At 32.9% G+C, this 16860-nt stretch overlaps 1 protein-coding gene and 1 long non-coding RNA gene across 2 annotated transcripts; one reads left to right on the top strand and one right to left on the bottom strand.

Moving 5' to 3' along the window:
• Positions 1–10933: 10933 nt before the first annotated feature.
• On the bottom strand, positions 10934–13104 carry LOC142542109 (ethylene-responsive transcription factor ERF113-like). The gene is made up of 2 exons (XM_075648549.1): positions 12587–13104; positions 10934–11767 (listed from the first exon to the last, which is right to left on the bottom strand). Exons 1-2 carry the CDS (start codon positions 12672–12674, stop codon positions 11154–11156), a joined length of 702 nt encoding a protein of 233 aa, XP_075504664.1. The 5' UTR covers positions 12675–13104; the 3' UTR covers positions 10934–11153.
• LOC142542110 (uncharacterized) lies at positions 12728–15820 on the top strand. Its single transcript, XR_012819471.1, has 3 exons — positions 12728–12861; positions 13446–13489; positions 15467–15820. It is a non-coding gene; the product is annotated as an uncharacterized LOC142542110 (long non-coding RNA).
• Positions 15821–16860: the final 1040 nt, after the last annotated feature.

Genomic DNA, 16860 nt, shown 5'->3' with positions numbered 1-16860 from the left:
TTCTCTAAATCACATATTTTACCTTATGGCATTGATTTGATTGATGTACTTGTTCTCTTGATTTATAGATAACAGGTATTAGACGAGTAATCTTGTGACAGAAGTGCCTGATAGTGGCGGGATCGCCACGGGCACATTGCACGATGTCACAAGATAGTGTATTGGCGATAGTGCCAAAGTCTGTCACCGGATGATGGCTATCGATGTGGATAGAATTGTAGCTTCTTCTATTACTGGTGATCGGTACCGTATCGATGTGGATAGAATCATAACTTCTTCTATTACTGATGATCGATATCATATTGATGTGGATAGAATTGGAGTTCCTTCTATTACTGGTGATCGATACTATACCGATGTGGATAGAATCCGAGCTTCTTCTATTACTGGTGATCGATATCATATCGACGTGGATAGAACTGGAGTCTTTTCTATTACTGTTGGTCGATATGTGAATAACCACATCTGAAACCGGGATTCCTAGACTAGGATTGAGTCTAGTCTTAAATGTGGAGTCATGAGTTTAATTGACAGGATTCAGCACTGTCATATAGTTGAACCTAGTTGAATTCTTGTAGACAATACAAGATTTGTATGTTTATGTTTAATATGTAATTTGAATTGAATTACAGTACATTTTCGCTTTGTATTTTAAAAAAAAAAATTTAGACCCTGTTTATTATAATTGTTTGAATTATTCCTAAAGACGATTAAGGAATGAATTAGCGTCCGGGTCCCACACATTGGCTACGAGAATCCAACAAGAACACTTAATCTCAACCAAAAAAAGTTCATTAAACTTTCAGAATGAGTCTGATGAGATCAGGCAAAATCATATGAGACATGCTTTCAGCAGAAAATAAAGAGTCGGTCATAGCAGGATAATCTCTTAATGAGATAGCTAGAAGAATGATTACCCTATTTGAAGCACAATTTATAGGTGTATACTTTTTTAACAGTCAAGACACATAGAAGAAAAAGAAATATACTCAAGCTCTGTATAGTCTTGAATTACATGAAATATATTTAGTAGATGGATATATTATGACATTCATTAAATATAGATGGAATTCAGAGGTCGAAAAAAATATAGTAATGCAACTCTTCTTCGCCAAAATACCAAGTCCTTGGAAAGAAATGTTAATTAGAGAATATGTCCTTAACAATCCATATACTTTGGCCCAAAGGACCTCTTTCCACAAAAGAAAATTGACATAATGTTGTCATATGACATCATTACAAAATAATTACAAACGATTAAACTGTATCAATAAATGTATTCATTTATGATGTTATGAAAACTATTTTTCAACAATAATCGGAAGTAAGTCACAAAAGCAAATTAGGAAGCGTTTTAGATCTCATCCTTATGCTATAAGTGGAAGAATTATAAGTACTTCTTGGGAACCAAGAACAATATGGTCTAAAAAAAGCCAAATCTTACAAATCTTGGCAAAGAAGATGATCATCAAATAGTAGGATGTTATCTCAAGCATCGAACTCATCTCGAAGTACGAGACAAACATCGACAAAGAAAACTTCCAGAAGAGCTCAAACTCGAGCATGTGAAAGTTTTAAAGATTCTAATTGCTGAACATGTGGAGCAAAAAGTCATATTTCGACCAACTGTCCAGAAAATATCAAAAAATGAATAAAACGCTTTGAACCAACTCCAGATATTGAAAAAGCTGTTTATTACCAAGATATAGTTCAAAAATAATAAAAAACACTCTATTAATATTTTATCTTTGGAAAAAATATTAAATTATAAGTGATATTCTGACGCAACAGACAAACACTGATAGTAATTAACAAGTCAAATAACAATATTTATTTAGGCTAATTTATTATTCACATGAAAAACTGAGTAACTGTAATATGTTTACCACCACAAGTGCATGTGTAATTATATTAAATATTGAAATTCCTTTGATCCGATCTATCACATATACAGAACATTTTATATTTCAAATAAACTAACCTATATAAAATATGTCACTTTGATGATATTTTATTTCAATCAATCAATTTTAAAATCTTATAAACTGAATTAAACATGATCCGTAAAAAATTATTGTTTGAGAGTTGGGGCGCCCTGTGCGCTTGTGTCTATATGGAAAGTCCGAGGTGCGTGGGTGCTCTCAAACTGGGCACCCCCGCATGCTCGTGGCTTCCTAGGTAGCCTATGGTGCGAGAGTACAACCAAAACGGGCGCCCCAACCCGATCACCTCTGTCCCAATCCAAAAAAATCTGATGACCAATGTAGGTGGCCGCCTTTTTAGTACGGGGGTGTTATAGAACCTATGCAGCGACTCTAACTGCATTTTCAAATTTCTGAACTTTTTTGAAAAACTGAAGCTATTTATTTTTCAAATCCGAAATACGAACAACATGCATAAACTTTAACAAAAGCTGTCAATGATTTAACATTAGTAGCTTTAATACCAATTGTTGGAGAATAACCATATGAAAACTCAGAATTCGTCATGTTATATCATCGAGAATTTAACCAATAAACCGTAGCGAAAACGTAACTAAATTCATAATCCTTACACATTTAAAACGAGTGCTTGATCTTCCAGAACTACACGTTTTTTCTTATAGAGAGTCATTTAGTTTCTCCTCGTTTTTAAATATGATAATGAGGTTCAAAGATAAGGAATGTGATAATATGTGATTTGATGACCATAATCATTATATAAATAATTTTTTTATCATTATTTTCTAATATTTCTGTTTTAGCTCATCATAAAAATAGAAATTATACTTTATTCTCTACATATTAAACGCTAAAAACCTATCGGATACATTAACGCTCATTAACAAAAACTTTAGTCAATTACTTTAATTAAGGTTTAACCTTAGTAGACAATCTACAACACATAATTATTCATACATAAGCTTATACAACATAAAATTGATTTAACATGTTCCACACTAATTTGCACTCAATTTTATCGAGAAACAGTAGAGGTATGTGATTTCCTTTTTCATGCTACAATTTTTTTCATACTAATAATCACTTATTATTCATCATGTGGTTAGAAACACGCATTAACAAACCTAGCTATTATGAAGCATATTTTGCGAGACAATGTGTGTAATAATTTTTAAGGAAAAAATAGTTTCAAGTCCAGTAACTTTATCATTTTCGAATTTCAATCCACTAACTTTTCTCCAATTTCTTTGCCCGCATATCATAGAGCCCTAGAAATCATGATTTGATCAAATGAAGCCACAAAATAAGTGAAATCAATGTAAGCCACAACAATAAAATTGAAACCCTACATTTGAAATACAGCCCTCTTTGCTCTGTCAAAAATTGGAACAAATTAAACGAGCGCAAACTAAAAAAAAAAATGGCAGCATTCACAATGTTTAAAAACAAATCTGTTTGAGACATTTAATGAAGAAAAATTAACTTCCAGCTCTAGCATCCATGAAACCTTCTTCTGGGGTTGTCATTTGTCCAAGAAGTACGAAAATGAGATCGTTCGAGTTACAATGCAACGAACCAAGACCAGAAATATAAGACATTTTCTTTGAGGTAAATGACACTTTCTTTTTCTATCTTTCGTCTATATATCTCCTCCATCCATCTGGTGTCTCCTTCTTCAGATTTGTGGGCCAAATAATAGGTGTTGATATTTAGAGGTTTGGTGGGGTAAGATTATTTTCCCCCTTTTTATTTTATTATTTGGAAATGTAAATGCAAATAAATATATAGTTAAATAATGACCCGAATTTTTGGTGGCATCTAGTGTGAAATAAATCAACCACAATCTAGTCAGACTTTTCCGAGAATAATTAACCACTCCGAGAACAAATGGACCAAAATAGTCAGAAATAAAAAGATAATGCACCGAGACTGATAAGTCCAAGTTTTGAACTTAAATTACTCAAGGAATTGACAAAAAGTATGCCATTATAGCGTATTTACGTGTTTTTAGATGTTGTTTATGTCGTTGCAGGAATCACGGGAGCATAACTTGTGACCAACAAGGAATAATTTAAATTTCAAAATGGAAGAATGAAGTGAACATGAAAGCAGAGGAAGCACGAGCAGAAAAAACAAATTTGGATGAACAGTAGCGCGCGCAGGCACAGAAAGAAGAAGCTCGAGCGTGGCTGCGTGAAATCCTACGCAACCGCGTGCACGAATTAATTCTTTGTTTATTTATATTTTTTGGATCTTATTGCTTTCACTTACTTGATCACTAATTAAATTGTCATATTTATTTGAGATCTATCACTCGAGTGATGGGATTTTAATTTAAATAGGACCGTAGGAAAATAAATTGTTGGTATTTATAGAGTTCAGAAAGCCTATAACTTCAAAGAATCCATTAAAATAATTATTTTAATGTTGAAATTATTTATGGTTTGATTGTTGATAGGGACAATGAAATCGATCTTAGATAATTGATTCATACGCACCACTTGAGAAACGGAGTAGGAATAGTTGATAATTATTGGGTCGTAAATGAGTTGAAATTATAAATATAAATATCACTAATAATTTAATATAGTGAACACCAAGTGAAATCGTACCTCTAAATTCTTATTCTCACTGATTTTAAATTGTTTATGTGCTTTCATTAAATTTATTTTATAATTAACAACAAACGTTTTACTAAATTTTCTAAATAAATTTTGATTATTATAATTGTGATAATTAATTTATAATTAAATTGCACTCTTTGTGGGATCAATATTTGTGCTATACCGAGTACTAAAACTTGATATCATACACTTCGGGTAGCAAATATTGCAACAGAGACCAAAATGAAAAGTTGACAGACTGAAACCAAAAATGATAAAGTTACTCACCCAAAAACAAGTACACGTATACCCCATGAGTGATTGAAATAATTATTTATTTTATTAATAATTCAGATGATACATGCTATGTATTAAATTATTTTAAAGGTAATTATATTTATTTTATTATGCAAATTAAAATAGTTTCTCAAGTTTTAGTTTTTAGGCGAATACTCGATGTCGAAACCGGAAAGTAGACCAGAGATGACTGAGGTGTTAAAATTTAAAGTTATATTTTTATTTTAAGCCAAGAGATTAGATATTTTAAAGGATTCATTAATTTTAGTGTTTAAGGGCTAAATTTAATTTTTCGAGGGAAATAAAGACATCAAGCCTTTTAATTAATAAATTTCTATTAGTAGGGGATTTAAAACCTTTCACTCGAAATAAAATATTTTAATAATTATTTTATGACTTAATTAATTAAATTAGTTAGTATCTAATTATGGGTAGAATTTAGGATTCGTAGGACTCTTGAATTTGTCAAATTTTAAAAAGTTTGAGGGCTTAATTAGTAATAAAAAACTTGAGTAATTAACCTAAACACCTAATAAATATTCTAAGCATTATATAGAAGAGTCCTAGTCCTAAATCTATACATCTCACGCCACACACACATAAACACAAAGAACACACACTATATCTCACACACTTCGGCCGAACTCAAGCTAGGGTTGGAGGATTTTTTTCAATCCTTCTTCCAACAACAACCTTAGTTGATCATCACACTACGTTTCCTGAATATTTTAGCAACTTTTAAAGCAATAAAACGTAGCAAACCATCTCTATTCGGCCTCCATTCTTCCTCGCGTTTGTTTTTGATATTTCGTGTGTTTTTAACGCAAAGGCATGCCTAAACCTTTCTTTTATACATGATCATATTATATACTGTATTTTGATACAAATTATGAATGAAAATTTGTTGGTTCAATTATATTAATGCTAGAATGTTATTAAAAATCGTTTCGATATATATTATGCATGAACTTCTACGTTTTCCTCGAGTTTTTGATCGTAGTATTCATTGGACAGAACCTAGGGCTTTCTGCTATGTATGGTTACATTATGGGATGTGTTTAGATGTTGTTAGGTGGTCCGAGATGGGGCAAGAGGCTGCTGGTGTAGCAGAAAGTGAAAAGTGAGCAGCTGCATGCATAAGGGGTGATCGCGGGTGTGTGCGGGTTTGGTGGTGTAGGCTGGACCTAGGCTCGTGGCTAGTGTCTAGTGTCTAGGTCGGTTCTTAGGGTCCTTGGTAGGCCTGGTGTGGGTTGTTTAGGGTCTGGTTGGCAATCATAAGGGCTGGACTCGTGATGGCCGTGAGTGCACCTGAGGGGCTCTCCAGTTAGGGCTTACGGGTTTGTGTAGTTTAAGGGATGTTCTTGCGTCATGGGTTGGAAAGGGTCAAACCAGGAGCTTAAGTGATGTCTAAGGATAGAGTATAGGGCTTGGTTTGGGTTGGTACGAGTTGGAATCAATAGGAAGTCGTACGGAACGCAAAAGTGCCATAATGTCGTTTTTTGGGCAGCTTGGGTCTTCATGGTTCGTGGTGCATGGTTCGGGGTTCAGACATGGTTCGGGGCTAGTTCAGGGCCTTGGGCAATATGTTTGGATGTGTTTTACATGTGGGTCGAGTCCCGAGTTGATAGGTACGTGCTAAGTGGTTTTATTTAATTCGAGAGTCATACGTGTTTGAATGCACTTTAGGATTGTTTTGGGTATGAATTTTAGGATGTTATGACAGCATGTCCGAGGACAATCCAACAGATTCATGATGTTCTTAAGTATGTATGACGTGCAAAATAATTATTTTTGAGGTATGCTGTTTGTCTTGTGACCAAATTATGCTACGGGTTTGAAAGCCAGAGAACGTGTCTAGGGACCTCTCCAACCTTTTCGGAGGAAATAGGTTATGTTAGAGAGTGGATATCCAGTCCAAAGGCTGTGGTGATCCTTGTCGGACCAATAATGTGGTTAGTTTTATCAAACTATTCATGTTATGGGCCACTTGTATTGAACATAACTCAAAGCAAAATGATTTACGATTACGATTAATATGATGAGCATGAAAATATGATTTTATAAAAATGTTTATGCAAGAAAGTCGCGTTATATATATTTATTCTTATATTATGCTATGTACTAGCTACATAAATTACATGAATTTTTATTACGCATTATTTTTTATTCAAGATTTATGCATGCTGAGTCGTTAGACTCACTAGACTTGATTGATGCAGGTGATGTTGTTGGGAAGACGGGTGGTGGTGATCAGTGAGCAGGCTCGAACCAGTGGCAGTGCAAACCCAAGGACATTTTAGTTCACAAGTTTTTATTATGAACGTTTAAAACTATTTACTTTAATTTTATTGCACTGGTTTTTGTGACTAGTAAGTGGAGAATTTTTATATTATGTTTGATTTTTCAAATTATTGTGGATGTTACTTGAGATTTTTATGGTTGTGATATTTAAAAATGATGGAATTTTAAATTTAACTTTATTTTAGTATTAGTAGTGATCGTTGATTTATTTTATGAGCTACGTTTATAATAAATTATTTAATAAAAAATTAAATTTTTCCACCAATATAAATATTACTATTTTAAGTTTCAGTTCGTCACATAATGATTGCAAACAATATATAGTTGTGATTGATTTCATTGAAGAGATAACATGCATTCTCCTGGAACTTACTATATAAATCTAAATTCATGACTTTATATGTAACGTAAATTGATTATCTTGGAAACGAATGCTACGAAATTATATAAATATTTAATATTTTTGTTTCAAAAAAAATGTTCAAGCTAATTAATAAATACATAATTGCAAGCTAGTTTGATTTTATAAAGCCACAAGGACAATGAGATATATATATTCATAGCTTTGTGCAATCTATGAAGCAAATGATGTTGGAATTTTTGAGGTCATAATTGTAATTATAAATGTTTTAATGTCTTCAGTTAAATAAATCATAAATTGATGTGGTTTAATTTAGAATGTAAGATTTTGTTTAAGGGCTTAATTGTCATTCCATTATTGTGTGAATATCACATATGCACTTTTCTGATTTGTCGAAGGGTAAAATTAGAAATAATCAATATTATGCAATTATAGAACACTGGTTATGGTCCCATTTTGCATAACGTTGTTTTTCAGTTTTGAATCTTGTTGGGACACCGTTTTCTCGCACCAAAGGCAAATAGTAAGTTTAAACTTTTATTTTGACGCTCGAAACTTTTCTTGGGCGTCGTATGTATTTAAACATCCATAGGAAGCTTAGAATCGTTTATTACCTATGCGTATATTACGCTGGACACCAAACCAGTACGAGATTAGCAGAGATAGTCCTTCTTGTATCTCCATTCGAACTGATCTCCTGCTTTTGATCCTCAAATCAAGTCCACAATCGAAGACTATTTTTTATGTTTGGATTGCACTAGAAATCGTAAACAATTTTGCATTGAGACTAGGACACGCAAATTTCAGAAATTCGGAGCCTGTGCGGCAACAACGGGCAGCGGAAGAGGAAGTTGTCTCAGGACTCTTAATTTTTATTAACTAAAATTCTCATATTAATATTATATCATGTATTAATCAGCTTTTGATAATGCATTACATTTCTATATGTATATATATTTTATATATACACCTTTATATATCCATATGAAATATATAAAAATATTAATATATCTACACATGCACATTTAATATATACGTAGACATATTATTTAACATTAATAACTATTATTTAATTTTCTTTAATTATCTTATCAGTTAATTAATTCTAGACCTCTCCATAATATTTTATGAGAATTATGTATATATTAGTAGTCAGTACTACTAGTACTACTATTTAATTAGTAAATTATAAATTTATTAAATAAATAATTGTGAACTCATTATAACAACGATCGATGATCCAACATCATCGATGTACCAAGAATACAAATCTTGTTCACATAATGAAAATTGAAAATTTCGAAGATCAAAATTTTAACTGTCCATATTTGATTGCTACTAGTTTTGTGAACTTCTTCACCCAAAACAGATAGTTTCACTCTCCTTCTTCAATTAACAATTAAGGTAACTTGCATTTCTTCCATCTTATGAAATTAACTTATAAACTCCTTTATAAGAAATCAGCTTGATCACCATCAAACTATAGTCGCAAAATTCAACTCCTTGAACTTTTAATAGCTCAACGGGAACACAAAATCTAATACTTGTGTGATCCTCAATGATTCAAGGATACAACTAGTTGTGTATTTTCATCTCCATGTGATTCATAATAATGTTTATTCTTATTCGGGCTTACCCTAATTAGTCACATTCTTTTCATCAACACTTTGATCAAGAATATCAGAACTCAATTTTGATTGCATTAATCGGATAATGATAAGAGCGTCTAGTAGCATCGTCCAATGATCCCCTAGGTATCGCTGATAGTGCCTGCAAAAATTTAAGTTATTGTTATCATACAGTATGGTCCCTTCAACTCATATATCCTGATCGAATCTACAATCATTGGCATATCGAAAGTTGCATATGAATTCGTTAACGATGTGATATATCTTTGAATAATAATAGTGACATCGTATGTGCAACTAGGAAAACATATTTCCCTAAAACATATTTCTTGCTCTGGCAAGATACTCCTTGTACTATTAACTCATTAGATCCAATATAATATCTTCACCCGTAGGCAAACGGTGAATCCCTGACTACAATGTATTTGATCCTATGTGTTCCAAAACTACATCCAACCTCACTACCTGAGACCCTCAATAGAGTCGGTAAACTGATCAAAGTGCATTCTAGTACATAGAGTCTCTACATTGTCTCGGCTCCTAGGTCAAAGGACTAATGTTGTACAACCATAATCGCAGACTATTCCTCTCGACAAATGATAGCCACTTGGACAATCTGAGGGAGGGTTGTTCAGTGCATCATCATATGATCATCCATTTGTATGAATAGACATCTTCATGCCTTTATCAATCAAACATGACGTTTTCATCACAGATGCTAGTCTTGACCTCAAGCGATCTTTATCCTTATTTTAGGAGGCTGATTCGACTAGGAACCTGTTTAGAATATATGATACACTTTTTAATGAGTTTAATGATATTATATTGAGAGACAGACCTCATGATACTTATTATATATTTAATGACTTTATCTATGCAGCTTCCATAAGTATACATATGAAGTCAAATGTCATAATGGATAAAAACGTAAAAATTATTAAAATAATATCGTTTTAAATTAGAGTCAATAAAGCTCAAGTCACAAGTTGGCTCGCTGAACATCTATTCTAACAAACTCAATACCCAAACTCTATGATTTATCTGCAAATTGAAGATTACTACCTAAAATTGAATACAAACTATATATTGATTAGCTTTCACAATTATTATTATTATTATTATTATGTGCGTTATAATTTTAATTTTATTTCTGACATGCTTTATTTCACATCTCAATGATATATTCTCCAAGCCCCACCAATATCCCTCTCCTTTTCTTTTCTATACACGCGTGAATTTATACAATGGTAAAATTTATAGTATAATTTTTGTCCATGTCTAATTCTTGCGTGGAGGGGCCAAGCCAATGGTTCGTTTTCTATGTTTGAATTAAATGATTCCCGAAAGTTGGAGTGTCCTTTGGATGGATGCAAATCTTTGTTATAGGATCTCACATGCTTCGACAATAGTAATGTTTCATTATATATCATTTGTAGGCCCGTTCGCCGTAACAATAACTAAAGCACATGTACCGCGCTCGCTCTCATCTCTTCCACAATTTGGCCAATCTTCTCGTATGATCCTGCTTTGGCTACGTCTGTCACTACTTGCATGCATTTTTTTTACGTAACACTTGCATGCATTTTAGAAGTAGCAAAGTTTGTGTTTATATCAAATACAAAAATGTATTTTTTTTTTTGGGTGTTTTTCGCTTCCAATATCAAAACCACTCTTGAAAATCATGGTTGCATACGTTGTACAACAGTATTTTTTTTTTTTTGGAAATATATACACTCATGCATTTATAATCTAGTGGAGAGAAAATGTCAATTATATACATGCGTTTATAATCTAGCGGAGAGAAAAATGTCAAAGACAAGGAGCTTCTACTTTCATTCACTTAACATAAAATTCACTGATGCGGGGTACGTCGTATAAGATACAAAGCTAGGCCACAGGATCGCTTTAAAGTTTTGATCAACCAACATACAAGTTGACCTTCCAAACGAATTCACAACATGCATATCCATTCATATAAAAATATGTGCATATATATATATATATATATATCGTGATCGATATATCATGTGTTGGGGCCACTAGAGTCGAAATCATCCTTGCCATAATTATGGCCCCCAAACTGACCGGAATAAATGTTATAAGCAAAATCTTGATCATCATACTGCTGTTGTAGTGGCGTTACCGAACTGCTCGACGTTGGGTGCTGTGAAGTGGAATAGTAATCATAAAATGACGACGACCCAACTTGATCACTCTTATTGTAAAGATCTGAAGCAAAGTAAGGGAACTGGGCATCATTGCTGGATAACAATTGTGCATATTGTTGAAGCCCTGGAAAAGTGTTGTGCGACAACGGATCAGAATAACTAGGTTCAGATTGAATATTAGTTGAATCATGATGACTTGATGACGACTGAGTAGCAGTAGTGGAGTTTGGATAGTACTGTTGAGCAGGAGGAGGAGCAGGTGCTTTGAGCTGAACACGCTCGGGGAAATTGAGTTTGGCTTTGGTTCCTTTGAACTTGAGGGCAGCATCATCGTATGCAAGAGCAGCATCTTCGGCTGTGTCAAATGTGCCTAACCATACACGGGCTGCCTTTTGTGGATCCCGTATTTCTGCAGCCCATTTGCCCCATGGCCTTTGCCTAACTCCTCTGTAGTGTTTCTTCAAATTTCCTTTCATTGACATAACATATATAAAATATTTTAGGACTTCGAATGATCGATCAAAAAGAAATTCAAAATGTATCAAGCTATTTGTGAGAGACTCGGCCGCATATATATGGATGCATGCCTTGACGTGGCAACTGGCACAATTTCAACAAATCAATCTCTTGTGAACGATATATTATGATCACATCAAAGGAAATAATCTATATATATGCATATGTACATTAAACATGGCAAATGAAATCAATTAGCCACGCAACTAGTTAGGCAGCTACACACACACACACATTCCATTATCATAGTCAATATGATCAAGTCAGATGTGATCCGTTAGTTGTATTATATTACAAGGACTTGATATTATGTAGTTAGTCATGCGTGTCTTATATTGTCCAAAACTTGGATCTAGAAATTAAAGAGTCGTGAGTGAGATGGTACTTTACGGAAAGAAACTCTATCCGCATACAATGAACTTGGCTTTAATTTCTTTCTTCAGTTCACACTACATGTATATACACACACACACACACACACAAATACACATGTGTATATATCTATATATCATTTAATTTTCCAGTCTATCGATCGATCGATCGATCTACGATACAAAGTATATGTATAAACTATGATCAAGAAGCTAGGTATTGAAAATGAAAGGAGCGAGAAATCATTTAATTTCCTGGGTTAGCACGTAATTAAATATTTCCCACAGATGTAATATATATATATATATATATATATATATATATCTTGAAAAGGCCAAAACGTACACTCCCCCGATTAAGTAGTTAGAAGCTAACGAGCCATATATATGTATATGTATACCTTGATGATCTTGGTTAGTTTGAGGAGTAGTGGTAGCTGCAGTTTTTTCAGCCGGTGCTTCCGTGTATAGGAAGTGGTCTCTTTCCATGTACAGATATCTAATTAATTCAACTCCGATCCTCCTTGTGCTCAAGCGTGGTTGATTGGGAGACAGAGAGAGAGTTGCGATGGGGATCGAGACATGGAATTTTATAAATGATGAAAAGCAGAAGCGCTAACCAGGTCTGGTGTGAAAATTAAAAGCAAAATGAAGAGATTTTTCGTTTCAGAAGCAGGTGCGTGGCTTTTCAATAGATTATATATATATATATATAGTTTCAGAAGCAGGTGCGTGGCTTTTCAATAGTTTTTATATATATATATATATATAATATATATATATATAGACACACACACTTGCTGATTGATTTACAATTAGAATTAGCTATCTAGAAACCGCAAACTAAATTGAGAAAAAAAAAAGAGAAATCAAGGAGGAGAGCTAATTCGCAGTTTTAGTTGAAAGTTTGGAAGATTGATGATATGGTAATTGAGCAATTATTTTCGTAATGTAACATATATAATAAGCAAGCAAGTCAATCCGTTTGAAGCGGGCCATAAATTATTAGATAACCATATTATTAATTGGACAAAAATAACATTCGAGATTATTTCTTTTAAGCCACATCCGTATGTTTTATGCGTGGTCACCATCTAGATTATTTAACCACCAACCCCTCTATATTTTCAATAAATTTTTTATGTTTAATTATTATTGTTTATAATAATAAAAATACAATACAAATTCTAAACCAATTTTCCTACCTCTATTTCTCATCTGTTTTTTCTCATTTTAATTTTATGTTTTCATCTTTTTAAGGTGACTTTTTTGCGATTGAAAAATGTTCCGTTGCATGTTGTCAGGTAATCAGTTTCTGGCATGCTATTTTATCCTGCTGCTAATTACTAGCTCGAAATACTTGATATCGCTGCATATGGTTGATTACGTAATCTTATAATTAATATCAATCACCATAAATAAATTTAAAAAGGCCTCTTCATCCACGTGCAATTAATTATATAAAAATGAACATTTTGGCTTTTCTCCGATATGTGTTCAATCAATCAATTATCGTCTAATAATAATATAATTGTGTGCTAGATAAACAAATATAATTTTGGACAGTATATATAAAGTAAATGATTGGATCGGAGAATTAAGGGAGGTGATCATATTGTCAAACATTCCAGCTCCTGCAGTGGCAATAATTGAAACGAACATGCCTTGACTTTGATGACCAGTTAATTGGGGAATCATATCCACTTTTCACATTCACTGAACTTACGTACAGTTGATCAAACTGACGAATCCAGCTGCATCATTACTCCAATCTCCATCCTCTGCTCGGCCTGCACCTACAATTTAACTACATATATCATATTTTATATATTAAAATTTGGACAAATTTCAAATAAATTCACAAATCTTATTTTCATTTATATTTTACACATCATCAGCTAATCACGTAGTCGCATCAGAAAGATCTTGACATGTATATCTTTCACAACACTTAACATAATTTTGTATCGTTTTCTATCTCAAGTGTATCGTAAAGAAATTTAATTTTGAAAATAATACATGAGATATACTGTAAGACTTAGTTCTTTTATTCAAACATACAACATATTATTACATAGTAACTTCCTGTAGCTATTTATCGTAGCTTGAATTACAACACATAAATTGAAGATATTACAAAGTTTATTTTGAAACAAAAATGAAAAAGTTGAATGATTTCTCCATCTTCTTTTTATCCTGATATATATAGAAGTCTTTGTGAATTTGAAATCCGAACTTCAGACTAGTAAATTGCTTTCCCAGTTGTGGCGATATCATCTTTTAGTTGGTGTACCACTATTTAGTGGTCTCTCATGTTGTGATAGTTGAGTGGTCCATCCTCAATTAATGAAGTGGTTGGATCATATGTTTTTTTTACCTTTGTAGGTGAATCTTTTACTTTTGTATAATCCCTGAGAAAATCGTGACTTGTGTGGTTCCTCACCACTTAGAATAATTGTCTCCGCACTATTTTTTCGGTCATATCTGAGCTGAAAATCCTTTCTGAATTCTGAATCTTTCTGGTTCGGACATTTTGTATAGATTTTCTGACCAATTTGTTACATGAGCCATGTTGCAGAATTTCCAGCAAGTTTTTTTACTCCCCGGTAGCTTGCTGTTCAATAGAAGATTTCTTTCCTTTTCAAATATCTTATGCAAAACTTTTAGTTTTTTCTATTATTATATTTAACAGAAAATATCCGTTTACATAATTTTGGTAAAACTTAAATGGAAACTTGACTTTTCCCATCTCTATGAGCATACACATAATCCACATGCTCTTCAAGTTGAGATTTCGTCTTTAGTAAATGATGAAACAAGATGTGTTTCATTCTCTCGAGGCTCCTTGATGAACTTGTGCATGTTAATGTTTGGTATCCTAAGTTTGAAAAATTAAAATTTTCGTGTGAGCCTTTCCCGGCTGGTTCTAAAGCTGCACTAAAAAGTAGAGCTCCATAATATCTCATATGTACAAATAATCATTGTTTGCCCAATTTCATGAACAACATCCTGAATCCATTTTGGTAGTTCTGATATCTTTGGGAAGCTGGCTGATGTAATATAAACTGAGGCAAGAGTCCCAAATTCATACTATGTCTTTACCTCATTGGGATAGTAATTTGGTTTCATCCATATCCTAGTATACTTTCTTGCTATATCAACTAGGATTATGGTTGTTTTGATACATATTATTTTTTTCAATTTCTTCCAATTATGTTGGTATACTTGAAATGGAGAAACTATAAGTTCGTTAGTACTAACCATAGATTTTATCTTGCTAGTTTGAGGTCTAAGATCGATCTCTGCCTTTTCGATCCCCGAGGTGAAAGGTTGACTTGAAGGAATTGAGATAAAGATCTAGAGCTTCAATTTTTGCTTTGACGATTCATCTAAGGATGATCCAGACTTAACACTTGTGCTAGAGGTACTTGAATCTACTGCTTCAAATATCGAGCCATGTACACAAAAATCTCCATCTGGGTAACCAATGGCTTCTCAGTAGCTTGGAGGATCGGTTTTTGCAATACGACTCATAGCTGAGTATAAATCTATAAAGAACCTATTATTCAATAAGAGACAATGCTCTTGTCAAATTGTTGCAGCCAGCCGCAACATCTGTATGTAAGACAAGCCTATTAAACTTAGTTTGAAGCATTTCAAGGTGTTCTTTCAAATATATCTGCATGTTCATGATGACATCCACATTAGAGTTGTCCATCTTTTGTTAAGAAATCTGTGATGAAATTGTTGGAATATGGCCCAAGAATATCTCTCATTTTATAGAGTTATGACACCATTTCATCTAGAGTGTTACGTTAGAGGAATCTAATGGGTTAAGTGGCATAATTAAGTTTAACATACAATTAAATAATTGTAAAATTTATTGAACAATAGATGTGGTGAATTGGCCACATACGGAACGGATGAAATCTCGGAACCGTTCATTCTCTCACTTGGTCAATATATCAAATCCAAATGACATTCAAAGAATATCAAACTTTATTTAAGAAACAATGACATGAATCATGGTGATATGTCTTTTTTACGTGAGTATTACTTACAAATATTATAGTGTTTTTGCCTCTTAACACCCGTCTTAAGTGAATTTTCTCAAAAAAAAAAAAAAAATGCTAAATGTATACTCTATATATGAGAAAATCAAAGATGATAAAGAATTTCATTAATATCAAATTATGGAACCAAGTCTTATTTGAACTACAAGATCCTTAAAACCCTTATGATGCATCACTTTAATTAAATGATCATCTATCATCAATTCAGTGTTAATGCGTTCATTGACCACTTTTTTCTTTAACACGTTCTCTTATGTCTAAAATTCTTAATGTCGATATGTTTATTTCAACTATCTCTTTTATTGTTTTTAGTCTAAATACATAAGTTGAATTGTCACCTAACATTTTTAGTGGCCTAGAAATTGAATCTACAATTTTAAGCCCGAAATAAAACTCTTCAACCATACACCATATGAAGTAACCTCAAAACAAAAGACAAACTCGGCCTCTAAAGAGGAAATAGCAACCAATGTTTGTTTTCCACTCCTCCAAGATACAAACCCACCAGCAAGCATAAATACGTAACCAGATGTCGATTTACGTGATTCAATGCAGCCATAAAATTCTTAATATGAGTACCCAATTACCTCTGAGTTATCTGT

The sequence above is a fragment of the Primulina tabacum genome, chromosome 4 (genome assembly GCF_025594145.1).
Source record: "Primulina tabacum isolate GXHZ01 chromosome 4, ASM2559414v2, whole genome shotgun sequence".
Taxonomy (NCBI): domain Eukaryota; kingdom Viridiplantae; phylum Streptophyta; class Magnoliopsida; order Lamiales; family Gesneriaceae; genus Primulina; species Primulina tabacum.
The sequence above is the reverse complement of the archived record's forward strand: the minus strand, read 5'-3'. Positions and strand labels throughout refer to the sequence as shown.

What these genes read in the sequence shown, in the direction of transcription:
- LOC142542109 (XM_075648549.1), bottom strand. Translation starts at nt 12,674, where the DNA reads ATGGAAAGAGACCACTTCCTATACACGGAAGCACCGGCTGAAAAAACT. An exon ending in AACTAACCAAGATCATCAAG is followed by an intron (nt 11,768 to 12,586) that starts GTATACATATAC and finishes TGTCAATGAAAG; the next exon opens with GAAATTTGAAGAAACACTAC.